This window comes from Cyrtonyx montezumae, unplaced genomic scaffold, assembly GCF_038088225.1.
Source record: "Cyrtonyx montezumae isolate F1298 unplaced genomic scaffold, pur_monq_1.0 scaffold_3, whole genome shotgun sequence".
In the NCBI taxonomy this organism is placed as follows: Eukaryota; Metazoa; Chordata; class Aves; order Galliformes; family Odontophoridae; genus Cyrtonyx; species Cyrtonyx montezumae.
This window is the reverse complement of record NW_027072034.1, coordinates 149,803,423-149,819,503: the sequence shown is the minus strand read 5'-3', so window position 1 is coordinate 149,819,503 and position 16,081 is coordinate 149,803,423. Positions and strand designations below refer to the sequence as shown.

General features: G+C 39.9%; 2 protein-coding genes across 7 annotated transcripts in view; both read left to right on the top strand.

Annotated features, from left to right (window-relative positions):
* GSAP (gamma-secretase activating protein) overlaps positions 1-16,081 on the top strand; it is a 416,138-nt gene that overhangs the window by 93,293 nt on the left and 306,764 nt on the right. The window lies entirely within an intron of this gene.
* Positions 1-16,081, top strand: part of MAGI2 (membrane associated guanylate kinase, WW and PDZ domain containing 2) — a 718,224-nt gene that overhangs the window by 684,644 nt on the left and 17,499 nt on the right. For all 6 annotated transcript variants that reach the window (XM_065743669.1, XM_065743670.1, XM_065743668.1 and 3 more), the window contains one exon: positions 10,241-10,379. In XM_065743669.1, the coding sequence (XP_065599741.1) occupies positions 10,241-10,379 (139 nt within the window). The remainder of the gene's footprint in view (positions 1-10,240; positions 10,380-16,081) is intronic.

Genomic DNA, 16,081 nt, shown 5'->3' with positions numbered 1-16,081 from the left:
ATAATCTTGCTTAAAATGGCCTACTATGAATTTTTATGAATAAAATACTTAGTTGGAAGGCAGACACCGTATTCAATTCTGTATTTTATAGAAGCTTTATAAAGCTTTCAAGGTCTAAAAATGAATCAGCTCTCAGTTCAAAGATCTAGTGTCCAGGGTGCTAAAAAAAAAAAAAAGGAGAGCACACCAAGTTATGTCACTCCGACACCTGAAACATTTTGCCCAGCTGCAGGCATGACAAAGGGAATCTCTCTTCTGTGTCTTCCAAACTGCCACACACCAGAACTGGAAGAAATCACGTATGAAGGTGAAAGAATATAAATATTAGACCAATTCCTACATCCCACCCAGCCTAGTATCACTCCAAAAAGCATGAGTAGATGATGCTTACCTGGCAAAAAATTGTAGAATAAGTATTGAATGATTTCTCACTGAGTATAACAGCCAAGCCCCTGGCAGTCAGCACTGTACAGATTTGTTATGCTGAAATTTTCAATTTTAGTATCCAGAATTACTTATATCCATTAATTTGAATGTGGTTGTGCTTTTGATATTACTGATACGCTATAGCAAGAGGTTTCAAAGATCAATGTTTGCATTGTCTTAAAAAAATATTTTTTAAATTACAGCTACAACAGTAATATTATGATTTCTTCCTCACCTCCATGTCCCTTATTCTACTGACCAGTGTCACACGCATCTTTTTTTCTGCCCAAGTTTAGCAGTCTGTTTCATCTTGCCTCATAAAGGAGCTCTTCTTTACAACTGACCAGCCTCACTGACCTCCTCTGAGCCATTTCTGGGTCTATCACATTCTTTTGGAGGTGGAAGCACCAGAACAACCTGCAGTTTTCAAGATACTGTTGCTTCTAAATGAAAAAATATCAGTTTCTCCTTTGTCTCTATTCTTTCCCTAATGGTTATCATTCTGTTTCCCTTTTTTGTCTGGGCTGAGATATCATAGAACAAGACACAGGGACTGTAAGATCCGTCTCTTCAGGGGTCATAGTTAATTTAGAATGACTGTGTGTGTAATTTTCCACGTGTACTGCACTTAGCACTACTCAATTTTGCCTGCTGCTTTAACACACAGTATTGTGCTATCTTTCCACAGCTTTTAACATTAAATTTAGATTTGACAGTCCTGCATGGTATTGTGTTGCCTGCAAATCTCATCATTCAATCTTCAGCCTTTTCACCATGCCATTTACTAATATGCTGAACAGAATAATCACTAAGGTAAAGTCTTTTGATTGTGAAAATTGACCACTTATTTCCACCTTTTTTCCCCTTGAGTTTAATCTCTTACCTAACAGACCCTATTCTTTCTCCTTCCACAGCAGAGCCTTTATTGAAGGCTCTTACTATTAAAAGCTTTCTCAGAACGTCAGTGTACTAACCAGATCACATTTATCTACATAGTTCTTGTCAGCTTCAGTGACCAGCAATAGTTCCATGAGAAATGACTTCCCTCTACAAAAGGTACACTGATCCTTCTCTGGTATATCATAATTATCCATGTGCCAGCTAATCCTCACCCTCCTTATTGCTTCTGTCTGTTTGCTGGAATGAACAGGAGACTCACTTGGTTGATTTCCAGGGCTGTCCCTAAGGACAGGTGTCATGCTTGCCACTTCCCATTCCTCTGCTACTAAGCCATTTACTGATCCAGATAGCAGATTACATCCCATAGTTCAGCAGCTTCATACCCAAATTCCTTCAGAGTTGTGGATGAGCACTGTCTACATCTCTTGTTTTCTTCCTATTTTCTTTAGCAATTTGTTCAGCAGCCTTTCCCACTGGCACCACTGTTGGAATCATTCTCAGGCTCCCTTCTGTGGAAGTGGCCCTTTGCATAAGTTTGGATGCCCATCTCTTCAGCAGCTTCAATGTAAATAATTTTCTTTTTTTTTGTGGTGGTGGTCCTTTCTGTCTTGCGCCCAAACTAGCTTTTGAGATTTTGGTTCCCTGTCAACTCTGCAGCTCTGGAACATTTGAAAGTATATTCTTAGTTATGTGTTTTAGCACTGTCCTTCTCATAATCTTTTTTGTCATCTAACCTTCTAGAGTTTATGTGTTTTTTTTCTATTTTTCTGTTTGAATGCAACTTTGGATGAAGCGTTCTCCATGAATACTTATCACAGAATCGTTCAGGTTGAGTTCTAGAGATCATGGAGTCCAATCCCCTGCCAAAGCAGCTCCCTAGCCCAGGTTGCACAGGTAGGCATCCTGGCGGGTCCTGAACATCTCCAGAGGAGATTCCACCACCACTCTGTGCAGCTGTGCCAGTGCTCCGACACCCTCACTGTGAAGATCCCGCACAATTTGTGTGGAACTTCCTATGCATCAGTGTGTGGCCATTTCCTCTCGTCCTATCACCACACACTGCTGAGAAGAGTCCAGCCTTGTACCTTTGCCTCCCACACCTTAGATATTTATAGATGTGGATCAGATCCCCTGAGTCTTCTTTTCTCAAGGCTGAACAGACCCAGGTCTCTCAGCCTTTCCTCATAAGAGAGGTGTTCCATGTCCTTTATCATCTTTGTGGCCCTCCACTGGACTCTTTTGAGGAAATCCCTGTCTTTTTTGTACTGGGGAGCCTAGAACTGAACACAGTACTCCAGTTGAGGCTTCGTCAGGGCAGAGTAGAGGGGGAGAATCACTTTATGCTTAGGATTCTGCATAGAATCTTTAAAATCTGCTTGACAAATCTTGAGTTTGCTTTGGATTTGCCTAATGGGACTATCTGAGTCCCTCAGGGAGACAGCAATTATTTTTTTTTTCCTTTTTAACAGTTTCTGCTGGTTCCCATCCGTGATTGCAGTGCTGAAATAGCTATTAACATTACATTGTTCTACACTGAGTCATTCTAGCTCTGTTGAAAAACGTAATGTTACACACTTTTCTTCAGTAAGGTAATGAATTTCCCTTTTTGACATCTTTAATTCTCATACATGAGTATGAGAAGTCCTGCAGAAGTATGAGCAGTCCTGCAGAAGGCATCAAGTCCACCATAGTACTGTAAGTCCCCTTTGCTGTCCTGTTAGCCACCAACCACTGCAAACCTCATTTTCTCTTTTGCACTCATTGTACAGAGACATATGGTCAAGCACATTTTCCAGTTTCCAAGCTCTTTCTGTAATAGCATCTCTCATGTTTTTCCCTCTCTCAGAAAAAGGTGATAAGGTGTCTTCCCCGCTCAGTTGGTTGACCACCAAAAAGAAGAAACTGTGACTTGATACCCTCATTGGAGTCTGCTTCAAATGAGGCAGGAAACACATCATTAAAATTCCTTCAGAGAGAAATGTATTCATCTTGCTGAGAAGTCCAAGCTCTTGTATCAACAATACACTCAAGGAAGTCCAAAACTAGAAACACCATGGGATTTCCAGGCAACACAAATTCTCTGCTGTGAAGAAATTTGCAGAGCAGATATCCAGCCTGTGCCTAAATCCAGGCAAACGTATTAAGGCTCAACATCCCTTGGAAATTCTCCAAGATAGATATTCTGGAGTTACTATTTTGCTCATTTTCCAAGAGCAGAGAATCTCTCAGCCTTTTGGACTCATCAACAGTAACAACAGTAACAAATAATATGCAAAATCCAAGGATCAGTTATAAAAATGGAATGCCCATGTAAAAAGCAAATAAGTGTAATTAGTCTCTTTACAGAGGTTTAATTAGAAAATGCATTAATAAAATGACAGATAGCAATGCCCTCTGCACAAATCATTTGAGGCTGCTTTTTTTTCATTAGATTTCCTCTTTTAACATAGTATGAAAATGCACATCCACAATTAATCTCATTTTGTGCAACAGGGAGCTTATACACCTGCTTAGAAAGATGCTAGGAGAGGCAAATGTACACAGGGCTATCACAAGCAGTTTAGAAACCCAGTTGAACAAGGAAAAGCTTCTTAATTACAGTAAAACTATATATATTTCATTCTGATTTTGCCTGCTTCTGAAATTATGTTTGTATTTGCTGATTGGCTTTTCTTTTAACAACACAGCTAATAATAATTATAAAATATGGCCAGAGCAAAGATTCTACAGCAAAGCTCACATGTATTGGCGACTCTTTTATTGTAATGATTTGGAGAAGCTTTACAATTTTCTTTCTAACTAACCTATCAATAGTGATGCCACCTAAGCACTCAATAGGAATATTATCTTCTTATTATTGCCAGAAAACATAATGCCCAATTTTATACCTCAGTTGTTCTTATGCATGGATTCATAGTCTGAGTTAACTTGAACTGAAGCAGATTTTGTTAAGAGACATTTCCCACCCACACAAACTACTTTCATATTTACGTGTAAGTCATTAATATTCAACTTTAAAAGCATTAAGCAGAAGGAAGCTTTCAGTGTTTGAAAATGGTAAAGAGTATGAGGAGTACTGTCTTCATCAAATGCTGTCAGATCAAGAGAAACACTGATGAATTTGGGTAAGCTTTTATACCAAAGGAAATTAATATTCTGCCAGGGCCACATTTGGTAGGAGGAAAGAAAAACAACGGGCAATTAATTTGTGTGAAAGTTGCCAGATTCATAGCTGGAACAAGCATGTTTCTTGAGGATAAATACAGATGGCAGCAGTTATGCAAGCTTCCCAAGCCAACTTGCCAATGCGCTTCAGCCTTTGGCTGGTGGGTATGTCTGATTGCTCAGGGTTTGTTGTCTCTGCTGATGGCTGCCAGGAAGGTTACAAATCAGAGCTGCTGCCATTTCTGAAGGGTTCTGTGATGTAATGCCTGCTATTGGTAACAGGAAGGGGTCCACTGACTGGTTTGCATGACCGGCCTCCCAGCCACTGACAGTCTATCAGAGTTATGTTCATTATAGCTCTGCACACTGACTCTATATAATGACATCTTCAAGTTAGCATTTATTCTAAAGAGTCAAAAGCAGTCTAAGGCTTTGTGAAATGAAAATTTTGGGCCCTAGGGCAGCGCTCTCAAACCTTTCCTGTGCCATTTGTGGATTTGAAATGTGGTGATCAGGATGCATGCATCCTCTCAGACAGTCATGCAAAAATCGTACCTGAATTACATGGGAGCCGGAGGTCTGACTTTACTGATGTTTAACTCTACAGACTCAGGGAATTGTTGTTGTTAATTTCTTAAGAAAAATGAAATCTGTCAGTGCAAAATGACAGAAAAACTAAACACCTTGCAAAATGATAATGCTGCTACACTGAAGCTTATGTTTTAGAACATTTGGATGTCTCATGTAAAAATCTTTATGTCTCTACAAAAGGCATAATGCTGAAATTCCTCTTAAAAATAACGGCCTGATATTCAAATGTGTTGCAGTCAATGAAGGGAGCTAATGTCATTGGGTCATACCCAATAAAAGATTCAAAGACTCAAAGCATGATGCTACAACACCTATTAAGTGGCTGCTGTCCTGTTAGATGCAGGAAGAAGTTTAAGTTAGTCAGAAGAATATCCAAGCAATCTGCAAGGAAAGTATAAAAGGTAACAAGGCAACAGAAGTACATTACAATAAATATGAAGAGAAGGAAAGTACAGAACCATCACTCACTGAGAATGTGTAAAAGCCTGGAGTACTCAGTGTTTTCTTTCTATCAGTCTTTATCAAATGTTCAGAAGGACTATCTCTTCAACAGTGCACATTTCAGCAAAAACAAATGAGTGTAGATAAGAATAAGGAAATGCATGAAGAGTCTTGAGATTAAAGTCATCTGAACCTGCTGCTGTTCGTGTATGCTCAGAGTAATTTCTACACTACCGCTGATTGGTGATTGGTTCTCCAAGAACTAATGGAGGACAAGGAAGTTAGTGGCAGACTCAAGAAAGGAAAAAGTATCCTCTGCTTTTAATATAGAATAGCAAAAGTTCCTTTAACTTTCATTTTCAGAAATAATCTTTGACAAGTTATCAAAAAATTGTAAAAGATTATGAACAAAAATTGTAAAAAATAAACCTTGTCAGATCCATCTGATTTTCATTTCTTATTTTCATTTTTATTTATTTGTGCAAAAATGTGAAGGAGAAGGTATAAGGCATCTTCTTTTTACCTTTCAACACTCTCTTATAGGAAATTCATGGAAACAGGATGGAGAAATAACATCTAGGTGGAGACACTGTCATGTACTTACTGAAAATAATCTCCCTCAAAGGATACTCTAAGTAGTTTGCTCCTGAACTCAGATTAAGTGTGTAACATTATCAGTGTGCTTCTGATGGGTCTGTGATGAAATCAGCTTAGTTCAACATATTAATTAATAACTGGAGACTTATTGATAAGTAGCAAAATTCATTGATGTCAGGAGGTCATTATTCAAAGAGAGCTTAGAAAGACTTTGAGTTAGATTTCAGAATGAATTTCTTTGTACTGAAGTAGTCAATATGATAAAATTCACTGAAACACACCATGCTTCTTTTAGGGTAGAAAAATTAGATGTACAATTTAAAATAGGGAATAAGACTGTAGGGGATAAATTTGGAATCCAAGCTAACCGTGAGTCACAAATCTGATGTGCTACAAAGATGCAAAATCTCATTATGGAAGCATTATTAACCAGAGTGCTTCTCCCACATGGGAAGAATTTTATCATTTTGATCAGTTCTGCCTACCCCCCAGCTAAGTAATATCTCCAGTTTGGAAATTGTGTATGAACTTGGAAGTACCTGAAGGAGAATTACCTATCAAAGAAAACGCGTGGCACAGGGATAAAACTATGGGAACCAGCTTTTGATCCTGTAAGGAGAGCAATGAGAACACACCATAAGATGAACTTTGTAGACCTGTTTACCATCATCTTAGCCTTACCTCTGGCCTCACCATGGTATATCCAAGCTCCTTTTCAATAATCACTGGATTTTAAAAGGGCAGAAATAGCTCCAGAAGGAAATTCCAGGACTTTCTCCCAAATGAATAATCTACACCAGCTGCATCTGTCAAGGGTCACAAGATAAAGGTTTGTTTTATGACAAGCTTTTTGCTTTCTGAGCAGAAGAGAGCACTTCTGAATGCCTGGGTTGAGAGAAAGCTCATGGTGTGAAGGCCTTGTATCAAACATCAGAGAATCCATATGGACCAGGGGAAGAAAGGAGAGGTTATAAATGTTAACTTTGGAAAAAAGTAAGAATAAGAATTCGTACCTTATTAGACACACAGGAAACCAATTCACAATCAAGCAAGGTTTTCTCTTTTGCCTGAATTCCCCAGATATGAGGAAGTCTAATTGAAGCTCTTCCAAGGGCAAGGGTGTTCATAGCGTTTCTCTTCTGTGTTGTTTTTCTTATCTAATCAGGGCCAGGCCTGTGCTGCACAGGTGCCATAATTCAGTTACACATCAGTCAACCACAAGACACAAATGCAGGGAAAACAATTAACCCTCTGCTCCTGCCACTATTTATTTTTCCACTGGTCTCAATCCTTGTAATGGAAATTTCAGGGTACCTAATTTTTGCAAACTTGTGTTGTTCCTGTCCTTCTGTCACATAACCAAGATACTAGGCTTTTTTATTATTATTATTTATGTTTTAAGCTTTCCAAGGTTGTTTGCACATACGATCTTATATTAAAAAAGAGGAACTATCAAATCAGCTACTCACTGTCTACAGAGAAAACAAATTAACCTGCTGAAATACAGAAAAGGTTACACTAATACAAAGTGGTTCCTGTACGTTGACCAATGAGAACAGAAGAAAGGCAAACAGCAAGGGGAAATGTGGCATTAACTTAACCTTTTTACATATTAAACTGTATTAAAATCTCTTTCTGTCTTTCTGCTCTGCAGTGCAGGGGATTTAATTTGAAGGACTGTGTGTTCACTGAGCAACATTCAACATTACTCATTTTAAAGGACATTTATCAAGGAGTGTTAAAAACACCTCCTTCATCTGATCTAATCTGGCACTTCTTTTCTCAAAGCACGCTAACAAGATCATTCTAAATACCTTCTGCAAAACATGGTATATCCAGGCAGCACAGCACAAAAAAGAGCTGTCTTCAAACCTTTGGAAAATACGGCTTGACTTTCACAGGATTTCTATGAGGATTTAATTGTTTCATGGCATTTAGAAGCAGGCTCTCTCAAATTGGTGGAGTTTTATCTGCATTTGGCCTTACTGACTTCCTTGTGGGGAGCATGCAATAAATCTATATTTTGTCTTGGTGTGATGTAAGTGGTAAGAGGGATTTTCTGATCTTGCTCAGAGTGTGTGCAGCAGCTATATCCAACCAGCCCTGCAAAAATCAGGGTGACACAGGCAGATCTTCATGGTCAACTGTTGCCTGATCCCAGGAACACCTCTGCTGTGTGTCACTGTGCTGGATGTCATTAGAACTATCTAAAAATCCATACTGTATGCTTCATCCATTCCTCCTAACAGAGAAAATCCTCTAAGAAAGAAATTTGCACTGCAAAAAAATGTGGCCTTTTGGCGTCAAGTAATCCTGAATTTTTTCCTCCACTGCTCAGTCTGCAGCAAATAGCATGGCTCAGGTTTTATTTGGATCAATGGTACTTTAGTTAAATTAAGTACTGGAAGAGATTGCATGCAGTATCCTGTAAGAGTTCTTAAAATAGACTGCAACTCCTATTGACAAGGTATGAATTCCTATTGAGAAGCACTGGCATAGTGGTTTTAGTAGCACTCTTTCTGTCTCTGAACAGAAGCAGGGACTAGATGACTTCTTGACATCCCTTCCAGTTTTCTTAGATGCTAGCAGTCTTGTTGACATTTTATATTATGCAATTTTATTTGGTAAATACCATATTGTAGACTCAGGAAGGAAAGAAAGTCTCTGGAGGATTACACTTTCAGTTGACAGAAATACAATAGCAGCAAAGAAAGCATACAAAATAGAAAGTATTCCAATGTCCAAGGCCAGCAAAGAGCTGCTTTTGTCAACAGAAGCTTGTAAGAGGAAAAGGAAGCGCTCATCATCCAGAGATCTATACAGTCTCTTTAAAACCCTCTCTTGGATGCATGCTGCATTGTTATTTCAGTGTGCTGGGTGTGCACAGCTACCCACGGTTATGCAGACCAAGGCAGGTGTGATCCTCCTGAGCAGCTGTGCTCTCATAAATAAGTGAATTTGCTGAGCCCATGCAGCTGAGACCTTCACGCAACTCTTTGCAGCCTGGTTCCTGGACACACACCTTTACCAACACCAGGATCTCCATCCAGGTATTCCTTCTAACATCAAGGGAAGTGTCTGCAATGCAGCTGCAAAACCTCACCTCTGGAGGCTGTGCTGCTGCTAATACAGGGCTGTCACCTCGCTGTGCTGCTCACTGAACCATCCCACAGAATTAGTGTGCGGCTGTGGTATTCCACCAAGCTGCAATAGAGCTGCTGCCTGCTGTGTGTGCTGCCTGCTGTGTGTGCTGCCTGCTGTGCTGACCATGCAAAGTAAGCACTCTGCTGCACAGCGCAGAGGTTTACTGCACCCAAAGTTGGTTTCTTGCTGAGCAAAGGGCACAGCCAGAACAAGGCAAGGTGTGAGTGAGATCTGGGCAGGAGATGCAGCAGTGCCCTGCTTTGTAGCCAGAGAAATAGAGGCAGAAAAGTACTGAGGAGGATGGATGACTGCAAAGCAGCCAGGAGAGAAGCAACAGAAATCTATACTCAGAGCTGTGGGGACAGCTGTTCTGAGTGGACACCCCAGTGAAAATCACCTGTGGGTAACTGGTGCAAATCACACTCCTGAGAATCCAGCACACGTGCTTGATCTGGGTAGTGGCTGCTGCAGCAACTTGCCTTTTCTTTAATTTGCAGCACTAAATTTGGTGTGAAACCTTGCTGCCAAGATTTGGGGAGTCAAATGGCAGATCTCAGTGTTTGTACTTTGACGCTCTCTTTTCTCTGTGGAAACCGCCGATTCCATGAGGCAGTGCAGTGGTGTTCTCGGGCCTGTACAGCGCTGCAAGGAGAACTGCGGTGTGGTAACATGCTTCCAGTGATCCCAACGTATCAAACAGTTCACAAAACCTCTTTCATATAGAAGGCACAAGACAGGTTACAAACATGTTACTCTGATTTCAGCAGCAGATGAGCAGTATTTGATACATCCCATTCAGAATCCATCTCGGAGGTTATTTAATCTGCCACTGATATCCTTCAGACAGACAGGAGCAAATTTGCCTTGATGTGTCTGTCTGTCATTCAAGCAACCTGTGATCCATTGAATATGTCTCTTCCTGAAACACTCATTTTCCCGCAATTCTGTCTGACTCAATGTTCTTCTTACCTGACAGGTAGGGGATCAAATAATTGAAATCAATGGAGAAAGCACAAGGGACATGACACATGCCAGAGCAATAGAGCTAATCAAGTCTGGTGGCAGGAGAGTGCGACTGTTGTTGAAACGTGGGACAGGCCAGGTCCCTGAATATGGTGGGTTTTCATCTTTACGTTTTTCTATGTGCATGAACCTATATAAGTAAGTTAATTATATTGTGTTGCTGTTAAGTAGCAATTGTGGATTATAATGTTGTCATGTGCTAAGGCATATTAAGTACAGACTTACATGCTTACCTGAGTACAGATGGACTTATTCACATTTAAGTGCTTTCTTGGCTCAAGGCCACACATAGATGTGTGTACATCACTGTCCTCTGCTGCCCTCCCAACACAGGCAGTGTTTTAGAAGATGTGCATTGGAGGAAGCACTTTGAACCCTTTAGAGGATATCTCTGAGTGTGCTGGGAGTTGCTAATTTACCTGTAAGCTGTCCTTTCCTCTGTTGGTACCTCTCTGCACATTTTGAATGACAGCAGACGGTCTTGTTGCCACATCATTCAGAGGCTCAGATTTAAACTCCAAGCATTAAGAAGAATGTACTGTGACAGCCCTACCCTCTGTATTATCTCTGACAATATACACAGACAATCAAGTAGAAGCCAAGTCTGAATATAAAAGACTACTGACTGTGATGAGAAAGCAAGACTCATTCTTCTCACATTTTGTTTCTGAGACTTTTTCAAATATTCCTAATTGTGAGCCATTTAAACACCACAGAAATCTTATTTCATTACTAAAATGACAAGAAATAAAAATAAATTATCCAAAGGTAATCCAAAGACAAAAAGCACTTTTTTTTTTATTTATTTAAATTAGGTCTTAAAGAACAGCATGAGCATGTCACATATTTACATAAATTCTATGACATGTGCAGCTGGGCCTTAAATATCATAGAAAAATGTGTTTAAATTAAAGTTCCTTGACATCCTTATGCTAGTTCATCCAAAGGTCCCTTAATTTTTTCTATTATTCCTTTTGAAGTTCCAGAATAATTTCCCTTTAGAATCAGTAATTGCAGTAGTATATGAAAATGCAAAGTAATACTTAGGTTTAAATGTAGGTTCAGATCAGCCTTTGTTATCAACAAAAAATCATTACCTCAGTTGGAGGCATTAAAGTCAGTTCCTCTTTGCCAGCTCTCGGTCTATGTGGTAATTGCTCTATTTTCCTCTGAACGAGAGCCAGTCATTCTCAGGCAACACTTGGGATAGCTCTGGTTGCATTTTTACCAGTGTTCAAGAGCTCCTGGATCAGAACCTGCTTGCCTGGTGATGAAGTTGGTCAGCTGAATATTTTATGAGTGGGAACAAGGCCAAAATGTCTGTCAGTGATTATGATAAATTGGTACAAAGATAATTAATAACAATTTTAGCTAACCCCTCCAGGAAGACCTCCGACAGAGATTCAGATCACCTCCAAAACTTTTCTCAAGAGAGATGTGCATCATTTTTAGTGAAAAAACAAAGAGTCCACTACTGACTTAGCAGTAGTAATCCTTCTCAAATAGCTGAGCTATGTTCCAACCAGTCTCAGATTCCTTGGAAAATGATTGAATTTAATGGGGGTCAGAATCCATACCAGACTTGATTACATTTTGGAGCCTTTCCAAATCTGCCTCTCTTAAGTTCCTAGTTCTGGATGGCACTTAAACCTAGGCTTATGGGAGATCTAAAATGTTCATACAGTCTTATTGATCTGTAACTTACCACAAAGTCATAAGAAAATTTAAATAAATGGGGGGGGGAATGTTCATTTTATATAGTAATGTTCTGGGAAAATAAATCCCCCAACAGATGTAACTTTCCCCAAAAGTACCTGATTGGGAAATGCAGATAAACCACTACAAATCTGGGCACGGTCTGTAGTAATAACAGGACAAAAATTAGATGAATTCACATGTAAGTATAAAGCATTGCTCACCATTTGGAAAGTCGTTTGGAAGGCTTAGAGGAAAGGCTGTGTAAAAATGTATATTATTGTGATGTATACTCTAAGGCGCTAATTGCACATTTAGTGATGGAACTTGATAGGATATGTTGACAGTTGTACTTGATGATCTTAAAGGTCTTTTCCAACCCAGATGATTATATGATTCTATAGAAATTGCTACCAATAATTGCTGTACTAGAAGAAAGTTAATCATTTTCCTAGCTGCATCCCCATCTTACTGTTCCACACGGGAGAACTAAATAGCAGTGCTTGAAATCCATGTTTATCTACTGTATGGAAACAGCAGTAAAAGTGTTCAAAAATTACTTTGTAATGTACATATAACCTACAGAAAGCATCAGAGCAGAGAGTAATGTTTGCATATCTGCAGTTCTTAATGTGAACACGACACAAGCAGAGAAATATTAGGACGGTGTTCAGTCTGCAGGTGGAATGGAAATGAAATAAGCAGCTGCTTTGAAAAGATCTGATATTTCAGTCCTCCCTAGGTCATTTCCAAAGCAATAAAAAGTGTTATATGAATTAGCAGAAAGTGCACATAAAAATGAACAGCATCTTTTTAGAAAGTTATAAACAAAATAACAAATAGAAACGAAGAACACCAAAGGGCACTTCTCAAGAAGGGCAGAATCTCAAGGATAAGACAGCATGCTGCAAAGTGTTTATCACAGTACTGATGACAGAAACTCCCAGAAAATAACGTATTTTCTGAATTAAGGAAAAATGAGCACAAAAAGACTGTGACAAGTAAGCTCAAGGACAAAGTGGACCTGAAGACATCAAAGTAGTCCAAACTCAGTAGTTATTTCTTCTTCCCACTGAACTGCTCTGTTGAGCTGTAATAAGACTAATTGGAGGGTTTTTCTACTGAAGAGATCATCCTTTTTTGTTGGTCTTAGTAAGTACATGTCAGAAATCTCTCTTATCCCCATCATTGTCCAGCTCTGCAGCTGCTTAGATGGAAATAAGATTTGGCTGAGAATCAAAATGCAAGGTTGAAGGACTGACTGGATTGCAGCAGTGGCGTGGCGCAGAACACTGGAGAGGAATACAAAGTAGAAGCATATCAGGATACTTTCCTGGCTCCTCTCTCTCAAGTCTCTGACAAGTGAAAGGTCAGGGCTTCCTAAGTCAGCTGTAAACGGGCTGCATTTCAAGCCCTTTCCAAGAGTGGTGGCTTTCGGACTTATAGTATTAAGAGGGAAGATTGCTCAGAATAGCTGAAAACAACTGGCTAAAAAATGCCACAGTATTGTCTTTCAGCCTTCAACTTTACATTTTCTTAGAGCAGTGTAATCAGTTATTTTTAAATTCCAGAGCCATTGTTCTGTTAGCACAACATATGACAGCATGAATTTCAGTATAAGAAATATCAGTGTAGGAATACTGATGTAATTGGCATCAGTGAAAGCAGTGTTAAGAAAAAGCCAACACTGATTAAGAAAGTGATCTGGGAAAGAGAAAAATGTATACTGAAAAGCAGAAAGCTTTCAGCAAAGAAACTAAGAGCACTCCTGAGAGAGTGTAAATCTGAATGAGCCATGGCTGTTTGTGCCACCTGGAAATCCGTCCTTGCAGCTTTAGCTGAGCTGAGGCATTGCATAAACCTAGGGAAAGGAATAAAGTGTTTTAAAATCACCTTTTGCTTCAAAGTCAGCTGCAAATTCTGCAAATTCCAGACATCCCAGAGCACTTCAGAGAGAGAAGGTCTCTTGTAGCCAGAAATCCTATGCTAGCATACCCTCTTCTATCATATGATACATGGAGTAGAGATATGATGGATGCTCTGAAACAGAAGCTGATTCATAACTGAGCGCACCAAAAGAAGCTTAGAAAACTGTTATCACACAAAATCTCCGAAAGTGTTTGCTGAGAAAAAGAATAGCTAGAGGAACTGGACTTCCACAGAAGGTGTATTGCCACAGCTCATCCAAACCCAAAGAACAGCAGCATCATGTTTCACAAGAAATAGTTTGCCAGACTCATTCTCTGAAGGATCAAGACCACAGTGAGAAATCATATTACTGTGTGAGTGCTGCTGGGAATCCCAATCCTGTAGTGCCCTTTTTGCCCAGGGATTGCTGCAGGAAATGCCAGGTTTCGTACATATCATGATACACAACATTCACAGCCAATATTTCAGCTCTGAGCTCTTCTCAGCCCAACAATAAATAGAACTTCTTTAAAGCAGACCAAGAATTTTTTTCAAAATGTCTGCTTAATTCCCAGTTCATGCATCTGTCAAAGTTATCGACTTCAGCAGGAGTTCCTGCTTGTTCACGCTGTGGTAGTCTAATTACAGGCACTCGTATTTTTCCAGCCTTATCCCTATCTGTAAGAACACCATCAAAAACACATCTATATTACACAGCTGAGCATTGGGATGAAGAGGCATCCCTAAAGGCAAAATGAGGGAAAATTGTTCACAACAACCAAAAATAATAACATTCAGCTTTAAATAAAACTAACAAATGGCAGCCTCTCCATCCAACAATGGGCTCTGCAAGAGGCAGGTTCATTCTGATGACAGATCTGCCCCAGGAAGCTACAGCTTTCTCCATCAACAGTCAGAATTTTTCTAAATATCAGTGCAAAAGGTTCCCTAGGAAAACCTGTGATGTTGTTTTACTCTTAGTCTCAGCAGTGCTGGCAACTTCTTCTGCCTTACTGCTCCTAGCCTTTCCTTTCATTACATAAAACTACATTTGAATATGTAAGTACTCATAAGAAATATTTGAAAGTAATGTATTTTACAATCAAAAAACTGCAATCTGGGCTAAAAGGTGGAGGGGCTGAGGCATGATTAACCCCTGAATGGTGACCTGTGGGTGGACTCTGTCCTAGCAGCAAGGCACAACGTCCACCCCCAGCCTGTTTCCCTGCTGGTGCCAAAGGATAAAAATACTGAATTTCATCCACGAGAAACATTTTAAAGAAAGCCTATTTGGTCCCCTTCCTGCTTTCACAGCAGGACTTCACATTCTATCAAGTTTCTATCAATTCTTGTCATTTTTCATATAGCTTTAAGTTGTTTAACACCTCCTGAAGAAAGCTGGAAGTTTTAGGGACACCAGTCCATTCACATCAAAGTTTATGAAAAACTTCCCCTTTTTCTGCTTTGGAAATCTGGGTCCAACCTTGCACGTGCTGTGCTGGGACCATCAGAATCAGTGAGGTCTGGCACACAAGGGGTCTGTGTCTCATGGCAGGCTGTTATTTCATAGAATCATAGAATATCCAGAGATGGAAAGGACCTGTAAGGATCACAGAGCCCACCTCCAACTTGATGGCTCTGTACAATGGATTTTCTTTACCTCTCTCTTCTCCCTTGTTTGACTTTGTTAAAAAATGTTCTCAGATACCACTGTGCATTTACAAGATGTGTGGCTTCACATGAGGCTGTCATGTACAAAACCCACTCTATGGGTCATCACAGAATAATAGAATCATAGTACGGTTTGGGTTGGAAGGGACCTTTAAGATCATCTAGTTTCAACCCCCTGCTATAGGCAGGGACACCTCCCTCTACACCAGATTGCTCACAGCCCCATCCAGCCTGGCCTTGAGTGCTTCCAGGGAGGGGGCATTCACAACCTCTCTGGGCAACCTGTTCCAGAGTTTCACCACCCTCACAGTGAATAATATATTCCTAATATCTAGTCTAAATCTGCCCTCTTCCAGTTTAAAGCCATTTCCCCCTGTGCTGTCACTACATGCCCTTATAAAAAGTCCCCTCTCAGGATTTACAGCATGATTTTGCAAACTAGGGTTTTAGTTATCTAAGGAAGAGTTGCGCACATGATGAGTAAAGTTTCAGTATTCACAAAATCATTGCTGGTTAATAG